Here is a 13,022-nt window from a genome sequence, read left to right on the forward strand (position 1 = left end):
AATTACTTGCCCAGGGTCCCACAGTTTGTGAGTATCTGAGTCTGGATTTGAACTCAGGTCTTCCTGACTCTAGTTCCCATGTTTTATCCATTATGCCATTGAGCTGTCCATTCATATGAAGAAATTCAGGAATTGCAAGTGAGAAGAAGACAAAAGAATTTTGTCATAAAGGTATACAACAGACCACTTGTTCAGATGGAGGAAATAGATGAACAAATTCAGAAAGCAGGACTATGAGGGCCAGAGAGATTGTGACTTTTCTGAGATAGTACAAGACAGTGGCAGAGCCTGGAATAGGTCTCAGCCTCTCTGACCCCAGACCCAGAGCTTTCCCCACTCCATTGCACCACTCTATTGGGCTTTCACAACACCAGCTCTCCTTCGTGCTTAAAGGAGTAGAGGTCTAAATTCAATGCCACCACTATTAAGCTGAATTTTGCTTCCATCTTCTCTTACCAGATGGGCAAGCAAAATAGCTCTTGGAGGCAACTTTGCTCACAGGAAGTCATTAGAAATAAGGTCCATTCCACCCCAATCCTACCAAATTTTTCCATTTTCCTAAGCTTCCGTTTTTCCTCCTCTACTCCAATCTCATGTAACATGTAACTGTCATTCTTAATAATATTTTTTTAAAAGAAAGGAGTAGATAAAAAGTCTTATAAAGGAGTAGAGCAAAATATAGGGTATCTGTATGTACTTGTCCTCATTTCACAGATTTCTGGTCCTTAAGCCCCTGACCCACTGTCTTTCTTAGGTCTAACATTCACTACTCTGGTCCATTACCCTTACTAGAACTTATCCCCTTAAGGGGAACCATACCTCAGGCACCTGAACCATATCTCCACGGGCAGCTGAGAAACACCCCTGAATCTCAGTTCTGGAGGCTTGGCAAATGGTTCCAGATCTACCACCTGTCCCTTAGCTACATGGCTCAATGCACAGAACAGACTTGGCTATGTGTATTGTTTATGCAGAGCAGAAAGAGCACTTGTATATGTAAGAAAAGTACAAGGGGCATCTGATACTTTTGGGATGTACCTTATTGATAGCCATTTTTTAAAAACTAGGGTAAGTGATTTGGGGGAGCTGGTACCTCATACCTGATTCTGATCAATAAGGATGTGGCTACTAAAGTAGAAATGATAGGAACATTAGGGGAAAGGGACCATTCCATCTTAGAACAGGGAACTCGTGGGCTCGCTTAGATTTTCACTGATTGACTGAAGAAGGTTTTATTGGGGAAAAAATAGAGAGGAAGGGAGGCCCCGAAGAAGGGGGCCATGCTCCAGCTGTTGAAGGGAGCTGGGGACACAGAATCCAGAGCAGGAGGAAGAACAAGCAGGGCCTGGGGATAGCCATGTGATGGCCTGACTTAATGGAGAAGAAGAACATAGGAGGGGGAGGGAGAGAGGCAGAGATAGGGGCCAGACACAGGAGAGGATGGGCAACATGTTGAGAATAGGGACAGACATGTGGTACTCCAATGTGAATAGAGGGATGACAGACACACAGGGACCAGACACACAGGGGTGGAGATGAGGTGGGCAGAGCAGGGCAAAGGTCTCTCTGGTGGTCTCGTCAAGCCCATGACCTGTGGAAGTGGTGGCAGTCTGTGTGCTTCTCGAGTTTGTTCTTCTGCTTTTACTAGGAAGGTGTTTTATTTTTTGAGGGGGTTCTTTTGGTGATGAATGGTAGGTTGGATGAATGGAGGGGCAGGAGGAGAGAGAGAACACACAGTACTGCACAGCCCATAGGTGGTATTGTGGAATGTGAATTTCTTTCAGAATTCTTTATGTAAGGTCAAATGTATATTACACAAATTCACTTAAGGCAAGAACTGTCTATATTATCCCCTGATTACAGTTTAGGAAACAGGCAGACAGAGGTTAAGTGACTTGTCTAGGATTATATAACTAATAAGTATCTAAGACCAGATTTGAACTCAGGTACTTCTAACTCTGGGCCCAGCTCTCTACCCACTGCACCACCTAAGTGCCTAATCTAAGAAGAGCTTCAGGAGTGCTAATATTTGGAACGAGCTGAGGGAGATGGGCAAGAATAACTAGAAATAGCCAAAAAAGGGGACTTCCAACTTGTGCTGTAGACAAGAGGAGGCTCCAAGAAAAGACATGACAGCTACTTGGGAAGGACAGGAAGACAACAGGCAATGGAGGGCAGGTAGGAGAACCTCTTGACTTATAAGGTTCTCAACCCAGTACTGGTTAGCTTCGAGTTAAAACCCAAGCTAAATGAAGTGTGTGTGTGTGTGTGTGTGTGTGTGTGTGTGTGTGTGTGTGTGTGTGTGTGTGTGTGTATTAAACTGCTAGTAGGGATCTTTAAAAGATCATAGAGAATAAGGCAGGTCTCAAATGCCTGCACACAAATGCACAAATAATGGGTAATTAACATGGCCAACCTGGTGATCCTAATGTAAGGAAGCACATTCCACCAGATAGTACAGTAGTGATTATGTGTAATGCTACTTCTGTGATGATTTGGGGTGTAATCACCACAGAACATAATGTGGAATTGGAAAGGTATTTGAATAAATGAAGGACATCCAGAATAAAATAATGCTTTCTGCTGATTGTTAGTTCCTCAAGACTGGAGGTGGCAGCACTGATTGTCCTTTGTGGTCAGAGGACCAAAATGACATCCCTCTGTTGGGTCAAGGTACAGTGTGTCTGACTGTGGCTGATCAGTGAGCTCAGAAGGCTCTACCACAGGTTGGGTACAAATGTTCCTTATGAACATTTGGAAGGGAGATATCTCTAACTTTGCACATCTCATGTTCCTTCTGAGATGATGCAATTCTGCTTTGCTCACAGAGCATAGCACCTTCTTTGATGCGTGCACAACATGCTGGGCAAATGAAGATAATTTTTTTTTTTAAAAAAGGAAGAGGGTAGAGTCTATGAACTATAAACCAGTGAGATTTACTTTAATTAATGACAAAGTTCCACAACGTATTATTAAGGAATGATTTGTGAGCATATAGATAGGGAAGCAATGATTGCTAAGAAGCAGCATACCTTTAACAAGAAGAGGTCTGTCAGATTACATATTTTGAACAGTTTATCAGACTAATTAGAGAGGCCTCATGACATGTTGTTCAGTCATTCGTGTCTGATTGTTCATGGCCCCATGGACCACAGCATGCCAGGCGCTCCTCCACATCCTGCTATCTTCAGAATACTGGACTTGGAATCATGAAGACCTGGGTTCAAATCCTCCTGCTGATACTGACTCTATAACAATGGGCAAGTTTACCCTCTCTGAGCCCTAAGCAACTAAGATTAAAAATTACTATTGAGTTGTGATTTGTATCAGAGGAGGGAATCCCTACCCCAATGAAATCACAGGACCTGGCTATATTGATAAGACTTGCAGATAAGGGTAATATTGTAGATATGGTCTGTCTAGAGTTTAACAAAGCATTTGACAAAGTTTCTCACGCTCTCCTTGTGGACCAGAGGGAGAGATGAGGGTTAGGTTATAGCACAATTGGGCCAAAAAAGTGGTCACTAATGTCAACTCAGAGAGAGGGCTAGAGTGAAATACCCTAGAGATTTGTCCTTGGGCTTATGGTGCTTAACATAAATGGTTTGGATAAAGGCACAGATGGTATCTTAAACCAATCTGTAGATGACACAAAGCTGGGGAAGGTAGTTAACACACTAGAACACAGAATTAGATTCTAGAATTTTTGGCTAGAATAATGGTCTGGATCTACTAAGATTAAATTTAACAGGGATAAATATAAAGTCCTACACTTGGATTTAAAAATCAACTTCACAGATACAATATGGGGGTGGTATAGCTGGATAAAATTTGTGTGAAAAAGATCAGGGGTGGGGGGAGGTTTAGTGGACCACAAGTTCAAGTTTAGTCAACAGTGCAACATGGCAGCCAAGAATGCTGATCTGAAGTTGTTTTTATAGAGGCATCATATCTAGAACAGGGGAGGTGAGAGTCCTGCTACTCTCTGTCCTGGTCATATCACATTGTGTTAAGTTCTAGATTCCACATTTTAAGAGACATTGATGATCTGGAGGTCCTCCAGAGGAGGAAGACTAATGTGTGGAAGGGAATGGAAACCATGCCGTATGGGGATCAATGGAAACAACTGGAAATATTTAACTGGAGAACACTTAGGGAGGATATGACAAATGCCTCCTCCCTCAAGTATTTGAAAGACTATAATGTGGAAGAGGAATTGGACCTACTCTTTTTGGTTCCAGAGGGCAGAACTAGAAGTAACAAGTAGACGTTGCAAAGTGGTTCATTTCAACTCAATGTAAGGGAGAACTTTGAAACAATTAGGACTATGCCAAAGATGAATGGGCTGCTTTAGGAGTGGCAGATTCCTTCCCCCACTAGAGGACTCTGAGGAAAGGCCGGATGACCATTTGCTGCCATGTTGCAGAAGGTATTTCTATAGAGGGATGGGTTGAACCAGCTGGACTTCCAGGTACCTTGCATCTCTTTAGATTCTGTACTCTCCAATTCTGACACTACATCTTTTAAGGTTCCTTCAGACTTTAACAGCTATGTCTGAAAATTTCTTCAAAGTCTGATTTTCTTTCTCCTAAGATATCTTCCACCTCTACTATGCCCCAATGTCTACAGTTGTAGGATTTTTCTTGTTAAATACTTGATTGAGATGAGTGCATGTCACGGGCATGCTCCCAAATGGGGGAAGGGGCATGTCCTGAGTGGTATAACAGAGAAAGCTAGTCCTAGGAAGTGATGATGGCTTTTGGACTAACCTGAACTAATTAGATACTAGTCTGAGTGAAGGTTTCTCTCCACCTGTGTTTATTTCTTGTCTTTTTCTGGTTGGTTTTCTACCTTTCTCACACTGAGCCATGAGGCTGATGGTTCATTTAGGCAGAGACAATAATGCTATCATTTCCATAGCCCTGTGAGTTGGGAAAAACAGAAAGGAAATGTCTACTATAATGTCACTATAATGTCCCAAACACTCTAGACTTGGAGATAACCCATGGCTTCCTCCCATGGATAGAGACAAAATCTCCTCTCCTCCCCTCCTTCTGTATGGGGAGAGCTCCCCATTGGCTTATTCCCTCAGTGGAAAGAGCCTTGGGGTTAAAAGGCTAGAGACTTGGAGTCTATTCTTGGCTCTGCCACAAAAGACACTTCTCTTCCATAGACCTATTTCCCCAAATGGAGAGGTTGGATGAGATCACCTCTAAGGGGTCTTCCAGTCTTATCTTTTTAAGATCTTCTCCAGTTCTGACATTTTGTGTTCTAAGGTCTTCCCCAGTTTTCACTACTTATGTTCTAAGTCCTTCTTCAGCCAGGAGGCTAAAACCCATCAAACAATTTACAGAAATCTGAGAGAGTGGAAATGGAGGTGGAGGGCAGTGGCAACAACCATGGTGCTAGAAAGCCTGGAGTATGGGGGCAGCCAGTGGGGATGATCCCTGAACTTCTTTAACTTTGCCCAAGCTTGGTAATAGAGAAGGTTATGAGAAGCACCTTCCTCGGAAGGCATGAGAGTGGGATGTCCTTCAACATTGATGCTGTATAACATTTTTATTACCATTGTTCAATGTATGGAGTTGTATCTTGTGACAGACTATATTTCTCAAACACTCATGCCTGAGGTAGAAGCAGGAGTAGCATAAACTCTCATCTCAGGTTGGGAAACAGTCCAAACATCCTCGTCTTCCATGACAGGGAGGGGAATGAGCCCTCCACTTGGCATCTGCAGATCTGGGTTTGAATCCTACTTCTGTGACCATAGGCAAGATGCTTAATCTTTCTGACTCTTAATTTCTCTATCTATAAAATGGGGATAAAAACCCCTACCTTGTTACCCTCATGGGGTTGCTGAAAGCATCCAATGAGCCAATGGATGTGAAAGTCCTTTGTAAACGCCAAGACTTATAAGCAGGAATGAGCTTGGGACACTATAAGGCACTGAATCAAAATTAGGGGGACTATTATTATTATTTCTACCCTAAAAATTCAATGATTGAGTACAAATCAAAGATATGAGATGTTTAGAGGAGAAGCAGAGGAGGCAGCCATGGCCTGAGGAAGAATCACCTGCTGGAGAATGTGCAAAAGTGAAGTGGGGGCATCCTTTACAGATACCACCTGAGAAATGAGTGAGTGTGTGCGTGTGAAAGAAACAGAGTATATGAAAAAGAGTGCATATGGCTGTACTAGAGAACATGTGTATGTGTATGTGTATGAGTATGTATATGAGAAAGAATGTCTGTGTGTGTGTCTACTGAGAAAGGAAGATGTGTGAGCAGCCTGGGTCTTGGGTGGGCTTTCCAGGCAGGACAGCCCTGGCTGAGTGACATGGCTACTTCCAGAAGCCCTTGACCCCAGTCTATCCAGGCAGGAGGGGAGCTGGACAGAAGATAGCTCCAGCCTCCTCATTCGGTCACATCGACAGACAGGAAGGCCTTGATTGCTGGGAACTTGCTGCAGGAGAAGTCAATGAGTAGCTGTTTAGTGCCACTCCTGAGAGGAGTGATCTCAAACTTGAAGTTGGAGCGCTCCTTCGGGCGTAGGGATGGCACCCTAAGGGGAAGAGAGAAGCAAGAAGCATGAGCAGAGGTCAGGAAAAAAGAGAACAAGTCCCCCTAAGCTCATGTCACCCTGGTGACACAGCTTTGGCCAAACAGTGCTGTATGAAATGACTTAGAGCTGGAAAGATCTCAGAAGTCACCATGTCCAAACCCTCATTAAGTGCTTGAATTTACTCTGTTTTTGGGAAAATAATTCCAAATCCCTCTAGGGATGATGAACTTGCTCCTTCTCAGGTCCATTCATTTCATTGCTAGAAATGTTAGGAAATCTTTTGTGTGGCAAGCTGAAGTCTCCCTCCACACTGGCCCTTGGTGTGCCCTCTGAGGTGGGCAGAACCAACCTAACTGCTCTGCACTGAAGCCCTGAACCAAGAGGGAGCCTGAAGGACATCTCAAGTGTCCTGTTTATAGTCCCCCTGAAACCAATAACAGTTTGTCCCATGAGGGGCCCGATGGCAATAAAGTCTCTGTTTAGTCACAGAACTTTGGAACTTAAAGGTATGGTGAAGATGGCCATATTAATACATGTATCTTATAGGTCCACATTCTTCAGAGAAAGAAATTGAGAACCAGAAAAAAGAAGTAATCTGCCCAAGTTCACAGGTCACATTGGCAACATAGCCTTAGATCTTGTGAGACCCCGTCCTGTGGAGAACTCTCTGTGCTTGCTCATGTGCCAGAACCTCAGGCTTTTGGGAGTGCCCAGCAGACTGTGCTACCTCCTCACCCTCTCTCTCCCTCCCACCGTTGCCCCACAGGCTACAACCCTTTGGTCCCTGTAGCAACTGGCAAGGATAGGGTGGAAAAGGGAGAAGGGGTGCAGAACATAGGCCCCATTTTGCCACACCACAAGGATGGCACTGTCTCTGAGCCTTGAGCACTACAAGGACCCCCCCCCCCCCAATCACGTTAAATTTAATCAAACCATCTTCTTGAATCATACTAGTCCTAGCTCAGAGTTGAAGCCCCCAAAACTCACCTAATCTTGAGGTTGCCCCGCATGAGACCACTGCCTTCCACTGTGAGCACACAATTATCTACTGGTTCATCCAGGGGGTTGGCGAACAGAACCTGAACATTTACAGGGGTCTTTACTCTGGCCTGATCCAGTAGCTGTGGAGAAAAGAAGTAGATTACATTACGGCATTGTCTCCCTCACCCAACCAGTACCTGTTCCTCTGTGCCTGACCTAGAAGGCAGTGGGGAGTAGATAGTGTAAGATGTAGTTGGAGTGTTGGGGAAATGACAAGGAAACCGGGCTTTTAATTCCAACTCTGCCACTAACTCACAGATTTAGAAACTTGGGATTATTAGAGCAGGAAAGCTCTCAGAGGTCATTTAGACCAGAGACATCCATAGTACTTGGGCACCAGTGTTCGATTCCTATCTCAGTTACTTGTTACTGGGTGACTTTGGGAAAGTCACTTATTTCTCTGTTCCTAAATCTCATTGGTGAAATCAGACTTTAAGCCTGGCAATAACCACTCTGAAACAGACATGCCTCACGAGTGTGTGACAGAGACATTTGTTACCTTATCAGGCTGCTCTTTAAAGCCATATGTGGTTAGAGGGGAGTCCCCAGTAAGTTGTCACAGAACAGACTGGTCAGATCTAGGGAGGAGTTCTCTGGCCATTCAGGAGGCAGCCCTGGCCTGAGACCTGGGGCTGTGCACAGGCTTCTATGCCTGAAGGGAACCAGCTTCTTTTCTCTCCAGTTCTCCTCCCTCCTGGCACATCTTCTTCCCTCATCTGAGCCCAGTGTCCCCTACAGTGGAGCTGGGCCTTCCAGAGCTGCCATGGACAGAACCCTGAACTGCCCATATCCAGGTTGGCCACAAGACTCTACTGGCAGTGGAGGGACTGGTCCCACTTGCCTCTCCTCTGGGAGTTATGCTAACTAGGTTCAAGTCCCACTGCCACTGCCTAAGAAGGAGCCCCACAGAGGATATTGCTGCCTCAGTTCTCTCAGTTCAAGTGTAAAGGGGGAGGGACATGCCTTGCTACCTCATAAGTCAGATCCTTCTGAGGACCCAAGAAGATAATGGAGGCAATTAATCTACACTGATAATGTATTTTAATAGTAATGGATAATGAGCACATTTTATAAGTTGACAAGTCCCACATATATGTTAAGAACTTAGTATTGTTAAGGAATTTGGAGCTAGAAGGTCCTCCAAGGCCATCCATCTAGTCTAACCTCTTCATTTAACAGCTAAAGAAGCAGGTTCAGAGCGTTTCAGACCAGAGGCTAGAAATGGCCTCAGATGCCCTCTCATCAAACCCCCTCATTTTACAGGGGAGGAAACTGAAGCCCTGGGAGGTTATGACTTGCCCAAGGTCACACAAGTCATATGGAGCAGAACTGGATTTCAAACCTGGTCCTGTGACTCTGCTCAGTGCTACCATTTTAATATCTCTTTCTACTGTAAGTAACTGGTGAGATATATGAGTTAGGGAGAACAGGTCAAGTCTTTGGAGAGAAAACCCTGGTTCAAGTTAGAGAACCCTCCATCAAAATGAGGACTCAGCATAGACTGAATGTGGAAAAAGGATGATTTCAGAACCTCTTGTGAGCCACCAGGCTTCCACATGTCCAGCCTCTGAGGGAGATAGGGCATTAGCCTGCCTTGTGCAGGACGATGAGTAGTCAAGAAAGGAGCAAGCTTCTGAAAAACTGGTGGCTGTTTCCCAACCAGCACACTGGTAGCAGATGTCTAAAGACATCCTTCACTGGCTGGGTTGTCCTGGCTTCCTTCATTCTCCCTTTATTGTGTGTCTCCAGTGTGACCTGGGAAGTTCACAGATATGTCTTACACCAAAAAAGGTTGGTAAATGTTGGGACATAAGAAAAGGGGAAGGTAAAAAGGGAGTGTGGCTATTTATCTTCTTGGGTACATGAATATGGCACCACAGAAACAGTCTAGTGTGAACCCTTGGGTTGAGACATGACTAGGTCCTAGGCAGGAGTCACGTCTGCACCAAGTTTCCTGGCTCTGTGCATATTTAGTAAAGATCTTCCTTGAAAGGATTGAGGAGTTGTGGGTACGGCAGTCATTTCAGCATCCTCAGGATGTGGCTGTACTTATTTCACAGTAATGGGTGTGTACGTGTATTGGTGAGGGTCCCCTCACCCTTAACCCTAACTCACAAGGTATCTACCTTTACCACCCCATTTCCCAACCCCATTTCCCAACTCCTTCTACCTCCAGAGTGATGGAAGGATTGTCCAAGATGACATCTCTCTCCACAACAGCCTCAGCTTCATCTGTAACTTGACACACAGCAGTGATGCGGATCATGTTGTCCGCTGTCAAGAAGTTTTCATATTGAGCGTACGTGAGCTTCAATGGGTACTCCATCTCTGGAAGGAGAATTCCAAGAATGAGTGTGGGTTTTCTTGGGAGGGGAACGTAAAGCTGGCCTATCTTGGGGAAATGTTTTCTGGTCAATACTTGGGTGACTTCCCTCCTAGTTAATTGCTCCTTCCCTGTGGATGATGAGGTGGACACACACCTGGTGCTAAAGTTGCCCTGGGATTAGGACAGGACATCCACCATAAAGAAGCTGAGCCAACTCCCAAGAGACCAGACATACAAAAGCTGAGGCCCTGTTGTTCCCTCCCTTTCCTAGAGAAGAATGAAGGACATGTAAGTCCCCAGGGCCTAGGCATGTCTGAGCCATCAGGGCTGCCCAACCTGTGCGTGATACTCTTCTTAAAATCATCACTTGCCAGAATCATAGAAAGTGGCTCGAGCCACAGGCTACATTTGAGTTAAACAGGAAAACTCACATGAGCCAGGATGGCATATCTCAAACTCAAAGCAAACTCTGAGGGTTCCAGGCTAGAGAGATGTATGGAGCCTAGAATAGTTTCTACACTGGTTTCAGACCATCCCACCAGCCTACTGGTCTCACTGAAAAGCTTAGGGTGGATGTGGATCTGCGCTCTTCACCCTCCTCCTTTATAGGGGACTCTGGGGCATTCTATCCACTTGGATGATACCAGTGACGCAGGTTTATGTATTACTTTATGGTTCCAAGATGCCTCACATACATTTGATAGTCACAACAACCTTGTGAAGTAGGCAGTGCAGGGGTTATTATTCCCATTTTATAGACGAGGAAACAGAATCAGAGAAAAATAATTTGCTTGTGGTTGCATTAATGGCAGTCATGCCTCAAACTCAGGTGTACTGGGTCCTAGTTCAGTGCTTTTGGCTTCATGCTTTGCTTCCGTTTCCCCGGAAGAGAACAGGATTCACGTTTCTTCCTTTCCTCTTTCTCCTTCTCCCCACCCTAGCCAGATGGTAAAGATACTGCTGGGCTTCTACCAGAGTCAAAACTTCTCTGGGGACCAGTCTGGCCCATGTCCCTAACTCCAAGTACTCTCTGGAAACAGAACTCCAGGGCCCCATGGCTGCGCTGCATGTCTGACAGGCCCAAGAGGCAGAGACAAATGATGGTCTCTGACCGGCCTCCAAGGCTCATCAGGCCACATCACCATTCCACATCTGTGAAACGACAGAACTGAGTTAGATGATCTCCATTGTTTTTTATAGTTCCAACATTCTAGAATTCTATGGCAATAGCTCCCTACTCAGTCCCCCTTCCTGCCTTCAATCTAGCCTGCCCACATAAACTTCCTAAAGCACTTTCCTCTCCTGCTTGAGAATATTCAGTTACTTCAAAAGCAATATCCCATTGCTTACAGGTGAAGTGCAAAGGCCTAAACCTGGCATTTAAAACTCTTTATAATCTGGTCCCAGTCAGCCTACCTGGGAGGCTGCACAGAGGCTAGGAGAAGAGAGAAAGGGTATGAAAACCAGAATTTAAATCTAGCCCAGGTACTGGCTTTATGACCCTGAGCAAGTCACTTTACTGCTGTTTGCCTCAGTTTTCTCATCTGTAAATTATCTCCCAGGGTTGGGGTGAGGATGAAATGAGATCTCTGAACTTTGGTTTCCCCACTTGTAAAATGAGGATAGTAAGTTTTACTACAACAGCGATAACCACAACGATGTTCTGTCCACCTCAGAGTTGTTGTGGGAGAAAATGTCCTTTTCTTAAACCGTAAAACACTACTTTGGCTATTATTATGATGTTATGCCATTGGGAGAAGGTTTATACCTTCTTCTGTTATTCTAGTTTCTTCCCAATCAGATCCCAGGGAAGAGGGACAGCTGTATTTCTGATTGGGCCGAGGCCCCTGGAGCTCAGGAAATGATCTGTAGTATACAACCCAACTTTGAGAAAATCTTTGATCTGAGAAACCCAGAGCACTTAGGCCACTTCCCAGCCTGCCCCACTCTTCTTGGACCATCTTTACCTGGACTCTGGCCCTGGTCTCTCTGTGCTGATAGGTTAGTTTCTGCCTGATTTTGCCGGGTCCAGATAAGTCCAGATAAGAGTGTGCTGATAAAACTTTAGCAACTAGCAGTTTAATATGCATTATTAACATTTACACCATCACTTTGTTAAATCTAGACAAAAAAAGCAAATAACTGAAGTCCTGGTTTGTAACATTTGGAGATTTGCAAGGTGTAAATGCTCACCCTGAGAATTCAATAAATGGCTCCTGAGAGCTGGCACGCACTGACTCTAGCCCCTGGCCTGCCCACTCCACACCTTGCTGTGTGTGTGCCTTCCCTCCCCCCAGCCCTTTGCGTGTCCTCATGCCCATTAGAACAGAAGTTCCTGCAGGGCAGGCTTTGTCTGGCTTTCTTGTACTTATATCCCTAGAGTTTAGCACAAGGCTTCGCACATAATAAGGGCTTAACAGTTGTTCTGTCTGTGAATGAATTTTGTGAAATGATTGCTAGGTGCAAAGTGCTCTGCTAAGTGCTGGGAATATAAATCAAAAAGTAAGACAACTGCTGATTTTAACATGCTCAGGCTCTAATGGAGGAGACAACATGTTGATCTATCTATCCACCTCTAATCTGTCTCTAATCTACCTATCAATCTATCTTTCTCTCTCTCTCTCTAATTATCTTGTCCTTCAATGCTTGTCCTCCCTCCGTCTTTCCTCATCTGGCCAATCTGGAATCCTTCAGGTCTTCTTGACTTGTATTATGTGCTGCTACAGGCAGCTCTTATTATTTTCTACCCTGCAGTGTGGAATCAATAAGTGTTCAATAAACCTTTACGAAGCACCTACTATGTGCTAGACATAGTTCTAGGTCCAGGGGATACAAGGACAAAAGTGAAGCAGTCCCTGCTCTCAGGGACCTTCCACTTCATTGAGAGGAATAACATTTCTACCTTCTTTATAACAGCATGAACTCGGTGACTTTGGGCAAGTTGCTTGCCTCCTCTGAGCCTCAGGTTTGGTACCTGTGTAGTGGGGTCAATGATCTCTGCAGAGCCTACCTTCTTTGTAAGGCTGGATATAAAACACCTTACATAATGTACATGTGAGAATTCTGTCAACTGGATATTGTGGTAGAAGAGGGA

At 44.8% G+C, this 13,022-nt stretch overlaps 1 protein-coding gene across 2 annotated transcripts in view; it reads right to left on the reverse strand.

The window, feature by feature from the left end:
• Window positions 1-2,917: 2,917 nt before the first annotated feature.
• TGM3 (transglutaminase 3) overlaps window positions 2,918-13,022 on the reverse strand; it is a 118,735-nt gene continuing 108,630 nt past the window's right edge. For both annotated transcript variants that reach the window (XM_072632399.1, XM_072632398.1), the window contains 3 exons: window positions 9,773-9,930; window positions 7,549-7,682; window positions 2,918-6,561 (listed from right to left, as the gene is read on the reverse strand). In XM_072632399.1, coding sequence (XP_072488500.1) covers window positions 6,414-6,561; window positions 7,549-7,682; window positions 9,773-9,930 — 440 coding nt within the window. In that variant the 3' untranslated portion in view covers window positions 2,918-6,413. The remainder of the gene's footprint in view (window positions 6,562-7,548; window positions 7,683-9,772; window positions 9,931-13,022) is intronic.

The sequence above is a fragment of the Notamacropus eugenii genome, chromosome 1 (assembly GCF_028372415.1).
Source record: "Notamacropus eugenii isolate mMacEug1 chromosome 1, mMacEug1.pri_v2, whole genome shotgun sequence".
NCBI lineage: Eukaryota > Metazoa > Chordata > Mammalia > Diprotodontia > Macropodidae > Notamacropus > Notamacropus eugenii.